The sequence below is a fragment of the Corythoichthys intestinalis genome, chromosome 15, assembly GCF_030265065.1.
Source record: "Corythoichthys intestinalis isolate RoL2023-P3 chromosome 15, ASM3026506v1, whole genome shotgun sequence".
Lineage (NCBI taxonomy): Eukaryota > Metazoa > Chordata > Actinopteri > Syngnathiformes > Syngnathidae > Corythoichthys > Corythoichthys intestinalis.
Genome location: NC_080409.1, coordinates 49,748,216 through 49,757,129, shown reverse-complemented (window position 1 = coordinate 49,757,129; position 8,914 = coordinate 49,748,216). Strand labels below are relative to the sequence as shown.

The 8,914-nt window shown below is 41.4% G+C and overlaps 1 protein-coding gene across 1 annotated transcript; it reads right to left on the bottom strand.

Moving 5' to 3' along the window:
* Window positions 1-3,182: 3,182 nt before the first annotated feature.
* Window positions 3,183-8,914, bottom strand: LOC130931477 (olfactomedin-4-like). The gene is made up of 4 exons (XM_057860318.1): window positions 8,746-8,914; window positions 8,414-8,626; window positions 5,813-5,960; window positions 3,183-4,154 (listed from the first exon to the last, which is right to left on the bottom strand). Exons 1-4 carry the CDS (start codon window positions 8,752-8,754, stop codon window positions 3,304-3,306), a joined length of 1,221 nt encoding a protein of 406 aa, XP_057716301.1. The 5' UTR covers window positions 8,755-8,914; the 3' UTR covers window positions 3,183-3,303.

Here is an 8,914-nt window from a genome sequence, read left to right as displayed (position 1 = left end):
ATATTACTATTTGGTAATTTTACATTGCTGTTTGCGTGAACGAAGTCTCTTAATTGTCTAAATGTGTCCTTTAGCTAAAGAAGCTAAAAAAACTGTTTGGGTTGAGACTACCGCAGTTCGAAAATTAGTTGCGTCACTTCCATTTGTTTTTATTTATTTTCTTTTTATATTTTACATTACTATTTGGTAATTTTACATATTGTTTGGATACACAAAGTTTCTAAATTGTTTACATGTGCCCACTAGCTAAAGATGCTTAAAAAAATCATAACTGTTTGGGTTGAGACATCGTAGTTCGAAAATTAGTTACGTCACTTCCGTTTATTTATTCATTTTAATTGAAAAGAATGTGTTAAAAAAAAAAACGTGGAAATTTTAACAATTTTATGTCATACGACATATTACTATTTGGTAGTTCTATATTATTATTTGAAAACATGAAGTTTAGAAATTGTGTATGGCTGCGAACGTGATTGATGGCTACCTTGTCTCGTCGAACTCATTGCTCTCATTAGCATAGACTTCATATAATATTGACGGGACACGGGGCGCAGGGCCGATTCATCGGGGGCCTATCTCCGTCAAAGATGACCTCGTGGAAACACAAAGAGCTTTTACCGATGAAAATGATTGCAAATAAATGCTTAAATCCCTGAATTCTTTATAGATATGGACGTAAAACAGTCTTGGTTAAAAGCAAAAAACAACGTGCAGTTATCATTTATTTTACGTAGATATTAGGCTCGAGCGTATGACGTGGCACTCGCAAGGTTTCCGCCGCTATCGCCATTATGGAAGCGAGAAACATAAACAATGAGGCATTTCAACACAGGTCACTCTTTAAAAATGGTTGGAAATTATTGTGCGGTAAAGAATTGCAACAACCGATCGAATAGAAAGGAGAATGTACAGCTCGACGGAACACCATTGAGTTTCTTCCAGATCCCTACATGGAGAAAAGGCGAGGGAAAGGTCATATCTGAACTTACCAAACGTCGAAGAATGGCATGGGTGGCCTCGATCAGAAGGAAGGGCATAACGTTTGATTCTCCAGTTACACACTGAGTTTGCTCTATGCACTTCCACTCCGATAAGTTAATTTCGTTTGTTTACTCAAATTTCAGTAACTTTACGCCCTAAGTCGGCCTGTTGTTAGCTATAGCTACAGCTAAACAACTAGCATGCATACATGTGCATTGTCTTCATAAGACATAATTCCTGTCGTTGCTAAATGAAAAAGCTGTAATATTTTGACGTGAGAGAGTGGCAAAGAATTTGTACGCAGGCTACATTTTCTGCTACAAAAAAATTTGTACATCCGTGGTCACAGACTAATGTAAACACTCAATGCCTACCTTTGCTAGAAAGATGGTGTTGCCGTTTGCTATGGTCATAATGTGCAGATCCTGCACCCATCCTTAGCAAAACTGTTCATAGCTTTGTAGCGATTTGTAGTTTCGGAATTGCTGATGAGTGTAGTAACATACACCAAACACTAAATACAGCATGATGTCCATTTCGCGTAGAGGTGGAAGCTTGTCGACATCTTTATTCCATTTGTGTTCGGCTTGCTCGTGAGGGTCAACATTGTTCACATCCTTAAAATTGCTCACATATCTGTCCTTCGCCGTGGTAACAAGTTTGTCTCTGTATCGAACTGGCAAATTTTCCCTACATTTTTCCATCTTTGGCACTCGTAGTTCAATTGTATTTGCCGTTAAGTTTAAATGTCCCGTGATGCAGACGTGCTTCTGCAATGGCTGCGTTGTCGCAAATCTCGCACGATCCCGTGCTGCTGTGACGTAAACGCTCGAGCCTAATTACGAACTATGATGCTAGTCGGTAAGTAAATTAGTGGCCGCTATACGTAAACAAAGAGCTTTTTCCGTTAGATTCTTGTGAATAAATGCTCAAATCCCTGAATTCTTTATAGATACCGACGGAAAACAGTTTTGATTCTTGGCTAAAAGCAAAAAAAACGGGCAGTTAGCAGTTATTTTACGTAAATATTGTGAAGCATAATGCCAATGCTGTGGCTGCTAATTTCTCCCATTGATTTTTTTCACAACGTTTCAAAATGCATGCATAGTACGAAAAATAGAATAATTACCTTGAATCCTCAAACAAATCCCTCCTGAGACAGTCCTTCCTGTTTGTATGCGGTACAGCTTTCGTACTTTTTCAACCTAAATCCGCCGTTGGATCGCTGCATGTGTTTGAGAATAACTGCGACCGACTTTGACCGACTGAAGCGGAGTGTGAGACGGCCCCCTATTTGAAGGCGTGGCGCAGTGTCTGGGGAATGTGTCCTGTTAATATCATTATGAAGTCTATGGCCTATGATAGTGTCATGTCATGATTATGATGGTCTTATGACAGTCTTATGACACCACTGTCAAAAAAAGTGTTACCTATTAACTAGGGGTGTCAAACGATTAAAAAATTTTAATCGAGTTCATTACAGCTTAAAAAATAATTAATCGTAATTAATCGCAATTAATCGCAATTCAAACCATCTATAAAATATGCCATATTTTTCTGTAAATTATTGTTGGAATGGAAAGATAAGATACAACATGGATATATACATTCAACATACTGTACATAAGTACTGTATTTGTTTATTATAACAACATTATTAACATTGTTTCTGTTAAAGGGATCCACGGATAAAAAGACTTGTAGTTCTTAAAAGATAAATGTTAGTACAAGTTATAGAAATTTTATATTAAAACCCCTCTTAATGTTTTCGTTTTAATAAAATTTGTAAAATTTTCAGTCAAAAAATAAACTAGTAGCCCGCCATTGTTGATGTCAATAATTACTTACACAATGCTCATGGGTGCTGAAGCCTATAAAATCAGTTGCACCCAAGCACCAGCAGAGAGCGACAAAACTCCGAAATACACAAGTACACATTTCACTGTGCTGTCATTTTAATCTGTTTGAGCGGGGCATTTGTGCGTTAATTGCGTCAAATATTTTAACGTGATTAATTTTTTTTAAAATTACCACCCGTTAACGTGATCATTTTGACAGCCCTACTATTAACCCAAATGAATCAACAAATAAGCCGCACTGGACTATAAACTGCAGAATTCCAAATGAACGAAAAAAGTAGCAGTCTGAAAATTACGGTAATCTGTGACAAGATAGTAGATATCACTGGTTCTAATCACTGATGTTTAATGCATGCTAACCTCCACAAGAAGAAACACACATTGGATGATGCATGAAATGATTTATTAGCATTCTAGCATGAAAGGGATACTTAATTTTAATGCAGGAAAAACTATTCACTTTTCAAATAGGTGTTATCTCCGAGCTGGTTTGACGAAAAGAGGGTTCCTCTGTGGCCTTAACTGTGTGATTAAACCATAGGTGGTAGGTAACGTAGTAGCCGCCGTTGTACATGTACAGCTTTTGATCAGTTGGGTTGTAGTCCAGGTTGGAATACTTATCCTGGAAGCGCTCAAAAATTATACTAACGTACTTCTCTTCTTTGGTTTTAGTGTCAAACATGTAAAATATCTCCTCATTTTTAATGTCGACTGTCCTGACAGCATAAAGAACACCACACACCATGAAAATGTTGTTAATACCTGGTTTATAGACACTGGTCTGCCATATTTCCTCAATCCCAAAAGAATTTTCATTGATTTTAGCAAGGACCATCTTGCCGTTTGACTGATCCGTGGCATACGTCACCCAAAGGCCGTTCTCGTCGGAGGCAAAATCGAAGATCTGATGAGGGTAATTGGCATAGGAAAATGAAGAGCTTGTCCCAGGAATCACCCTGGATTCATATCTCATACTGGTATAATTATATTTCGCTAACCCAAACGGATTGTAGTTCTGATAATATAGGGTGTTGCCGCGAACTATATAATTGCTTCCGAGACCGCGCCATTCACTTGACAGGGTGTGATGATGGAAAGGGTTTCTTAAAAGCAGATTTTTGTAATCAGTGTAGAACCTAATGTCGTAAAGATTCATAGACGTGGCTCCAGAGTACCAGTACATAGATTCCCTGTCACGAATTGGTTTTGAATCTTTGCCCCAGCCTCCATAAATATGGCTGGTGCCTAGATGTGCATTAAGGTGACTCACAATAGGCTTGCTGAGTTTGGTGATTCCTGTATGATCGCAGGAACCTACACCAAAAGAGAAGAACATTACGTTAAAGTCTTACACCCAAGTACAGTGGTATGAAAAAGTATCTGAACCTTTTGGAATTTCTCACATTTCTGTATGAAATCCCGATCAAATGTGATCTTATCTTTGTCAAAATCACACAGATGAAAAACAGTGTCTGCTTCAACTAAAACCACCCAAACATTGATAGGTTTTCATATTTAATGAGGAGAGTACGCAAACAATGACAGAATGGGGAAAATAAGTAAGTGAACCATCACATTTAATATTTCGTGGCCCAGCCTTTGGCAGCAATAACTTCTTTTTGTTTTTTTTCCCTCTTATCATGGTTTTTTCCCTCTTAAAGCAGCGAACAGGAAGGTGTTATGAGAGAACTGAAGAAAATAAACACAAGAAAAGAAACACAAACAACAACAAGAAATACACTGAACGCCTACACTAACTATGAGTATGTTGGTGCTATCGTCAGCTAGATATATTTCCGGTTGACACCATGTGGGGGGCCTGTTGACCAGGGAAAGAAGGGGAAGGGGTGGGGGAGTCTATAAGATAAGTGATTGGGAGGGGTGGAGTGTACACAAATCGGCTCTGTGATCTAGAAACCAGTAATCGTGTGAATCCCATGTGAGTGTAAGCCCGTTGGCAACTGACCCTACGCCGCCCCATCGCCAATCAAGGCACCGGGGCCCCCCACCCAAGCGCGCCCAATCACATCCAGCCACGCGTGAGCCCCACCAAACACGAGACAGCCATACAGATCGTCACCCCCCCCCTCCCCGGCATCTAGGGTGGTCCCCCGGGCCACCCGCGCCCCCATCAACTGGCCTTCAGGGATGGAAAGAGGGGACGCACCACCAAATCCCCTGCCACCCCCACCCCCGTCCGCCCACCCGGCCCAAGAGCCACATCAGCAGCCCCCCAACCTGCCCAGTGGTCCACCAAGCCCAGGGCAGGGCAGGGCAGGGTCCCCCGCCAGAGCAGGTGACATCCAGCCAACACACCGGCACTCTAGGGTTCATTTTTACCTGTCTGAGTATTCTGCGCTGAACTCTTAGCATCATCTTTGGTGGAGAGCCACTCCTTGGGAGAGAAGCAACAGTGCCAAACTCTCTCCATTTGTAGACAACTTCTCTGACTGTCGATTGATGAACATCCAGACTTTTAGAGATGGTTTTGTATCCTTTCCCAGCTTTATACAAATCAAAAATCCTTGAACACAGGTCTTCAGACAGCTCTTTTGACCGAACCACGATGCACATCAGACAATGCTTCTCATTAAGACAATTCTTACCCATTGTGTGTTTTATAGTGGGCAGGGCAGCTTTAAACCACTCATCAGTGATTGGGCACACACCGGACTTAAAATGTTTGGTAAAAATTGGTTTCAGTTGCTCTTTAAGTCTTCTTAGACAGAGGGTTCACTTTCTTATTTTTCCCTCTACTGTCATTGTTTGCATGTTATCCTCATTGAAATATGAAAACCTATAAATGTTTGGGTGGTTTTAGTTAAAGCAGACACTGTATTTTCATCTGTGTGATTTTGACAAAGATCAGATCACATTTGATGGTGAGTTTATGCAGAAATGTGAGAAATTCCAAAAGGTTTATATACTTTTTCGTACTACTGTATGTCTATGAAATATGTGGTAGAACTTACCAATATTGGGGTTGAAAATCTCCTGGTAGCGTCTTTCACACTCTTCCAGCTCTATTTGGATCTTTATGTACTCTCGGCGTGTTTTTAGAACCAAATTCTTGTCGTGGGTCTTCTCCACCTTGTCTAGGCTTTTCACCATAACTGTGATCTGAGCATTGAAATAATTTTTAAAAATCCATCCGTACTGTCGCGCCCCCTCGCGTTCTGTCAACGTACTGAATATTTGCTGTTTGTATTACTCTTAGACACCCGATATAAAATAAATAGCATTTAAATCATATTTTAAGAAAACAGGTAAAATATATTTGAACTATAAGTACCGTAATTTTCAGACTATAAGGCACACATGACTGTAAGCCCCACCAAATTTGACACAAAAAACAGGATTTGTTCATAGATAAATTGCACTTGACTCTAAGCCGCAGCTGTCCTCATTGTATAATGGAATATTTACACCAAAAGATATTAACCGGGAACACTTTATTTTTCAGCGGCATCATGACATGTCATAAGACCAAATGAACCACCATGAAGCTTCGAAACAAATGGCTGCAAAGCTTCATTGCTTCAAGAAGTTTCATTTGGCCATCAGTGTTCCCTTGAGGGAGACAGTCACCCTCTGATGCCACCTGCTGTCAACACTGTTGTCGTCAAACATGCCTCCTAGCATGCTTTGCAGCGCTACTAATGAAAATAACAGTCCAAATTCATGTTCTATGCTAATTATTTCTTCAGTTACTGTTCCAATTGTTTCATTAACTGGTATTCATGGTATTTGGTCACACTTTCTTTGACAGTGGCGCCACAAGATTGTCAGAAGACCATCTTAATTATGACGTGACACTGCCATGAGCATTAATGAGTGCTTATGACAGATGTCATTTTGTGTTATCCGTCAAATGATCTCATTTTTGAATGGATGTAAAAGTTCCGAGCTGGACAAAAATGGAGTTACTGACATAATTTGCCGGATGACACTTAATGACATCTGTCATAAGCATTCATGATTGCCCATGACAGTGTCATGTCATAATTATGACGGTCTTATTGCGCAAATAAAGTGTTAGCTATTGAAGGAATCTGACCTTCTAGCCAGACTGCCGGAATCGCGCCACCCGAACCACCAAGCACGCGCTGGTGCAGATCCAACGAGCCGGGCCGGCGGGACCCCGGCAATCCGACCAGAAGGCCAAACTCCGCGCGTTCACCTTAGTTTTAACCCTTTGTACTGACTCCATCTTGATAGGTTTAAAGAAGGCTCACTGAAAACAAGCGGGCAGTGAGTAGGAAGAAGGGTGTGTTTGGGATTATTGTCTGTTTGTGGATTGGACAGGAGGATTTGGGAGTTACTGTTGTGGATTTTGCCACCTCAGTGTCAAACGGGCTCTTGGAGTCTTGTCAGTCGTTTAATCAGTTGAATATCGGGTGTTCTCCTGTGTTCCTAGTGTTAGGACGGACCGTCCCGCCAGGAGAACTGACTGCGAGAGTTGGTGCGTCAATCTTGCTCATGACGCACACGTTCGGTCCGTGATAAGAAGGCGTCGTGTATCTTTTATATCCTATATTCTGTTTTCCTTAAACTATGGTATAAGTGCTATTTATTTTATATTGGGTGTCTAAGAGTAATACTAACAGTTAGACGGTGCCTAGGAGGAAAGCTACTATCTCCTTCACTATTAACCCAAATAAATCAACACATAAGTCGCACTGGACTATAAAACACCGGATTTAAAGTGAGGGGAACAAGTAGCGGCCTATAGTCCGTTAATTACGGTAATTGGACTTGGAGTTATTGGAATTTGCAGCGCCAAGACAACGGCCAGATAAGGGCAACAACAACTACAGGATGCCTGCTGACTACGGAAGCCCAATGCGCGGGTCATGCAGCTGATTGAGCGAGATTGACGCTGACGGAGCGAGAATAGCACGGGATGGCCAAGACATCTGGACCACCAAAAACTCTTCTGGTAACCAACAATGGACAGTCAAGAACAATGAAAGGACATCCTTTCCTCACACAAGGAACATCTGATAATGGAGGAACCCGCGACTGAGAAGATGACACTCAGCATTCACGTGGCAATAAAGCTGGCAAAATCCTCAACTCTCGTTGCCCTGACAACAGTAAAGCCCAAACTCTTCTGGCCAATCCACAACAGACAATAACCCGTGAGAATGCCCAAACACAACCTTCTTCCGGACCACAGCCCGCCTCACCAGAGCCTTAAAAGACTGAATTTTTAACTAATCGTTGTCATTTTTATCGGGAATCTTTTGTTGACTTGTGATATAGTGACCCTGAATTCAGCCTTCCTCTTTGTCTAGGTCTGTTTGCAGTTTTTGCCTTGCTGTCTGATTGCTGTCGACTTGGAATAAATTGTCAACTTGTTTTTCGAAGCCTTTTTCCAGCTTTTAAAATGGAATCAGTACAAAGGGTTTAAACTAAAGTGAACGCGTGGACTTTGGCCTTTTGGCCGGGTTGTTGGGTTTGCGCCGGCCCGAGTCGTTGGAATTGCAATACATTGTTCCGGCGGTATGGCTGGTGTGGTTACGGCAATCTGGCTAAAAATTTCAAAACTGCTGCCACTTTTGCTAACTTACCTCTTGGTGAAGAGATTGGAAGACGGTGGTAGAGCTTTTGAATGAAAGCTGAAGCTCCTCAATCAGAGCCTCCACTTGTTTAATCTTCACCTCCATGTTCTCCAAAGTGGCCTCACTGTTCGCAACAAGATTCTGTTCCAGTATCTCGATTTCTCTTGTCAGCTCGATGATCTTTTCTGCATATTGTGTCATTTTACTTTCATAGTCCTCAATCTGAAAACAAGGTGAAGTTTCATTGACATGTGTTCTTTAGTTTTAAAAACCTACTGAAAAACAATTGCTTGAATTCCACATTACGAGAGGTACCCTATATTTCCGTTGTAACAGATTACCTTGCCCATCTCCAGCTCTAGCTTGTGCCATATCTGCACGGCTGCCTGCTCCACCGCCACCAGATCTTTAAAGGGAGATGTAGAACTTGGCAAAAAGGCATCGCAAGTGCAGGAGTCTACACCCCCGCTTCCTGCCTCGGGATTTGCACTCAGTTCACGCCACTGGTTC

Coding starts and splice junctions, on each gene's coding strand:
- LOC130931477 (XM_057860318.1), bottom strand. Junction 5,961..8,413: donor TCCAATCTCTTCACCAAGAG/GTAAGTTAGCAA, acceptor TTCAATGCTCAG/ATCACAGTTATGGTGAAAAG. Junction 4,155..5,812: donor GATTTTCAACCCCAATATTG/GTAAGTTCTACC, acceptor CTTTTGGTGTAG/GTTCCTGCGATCATACAGGA.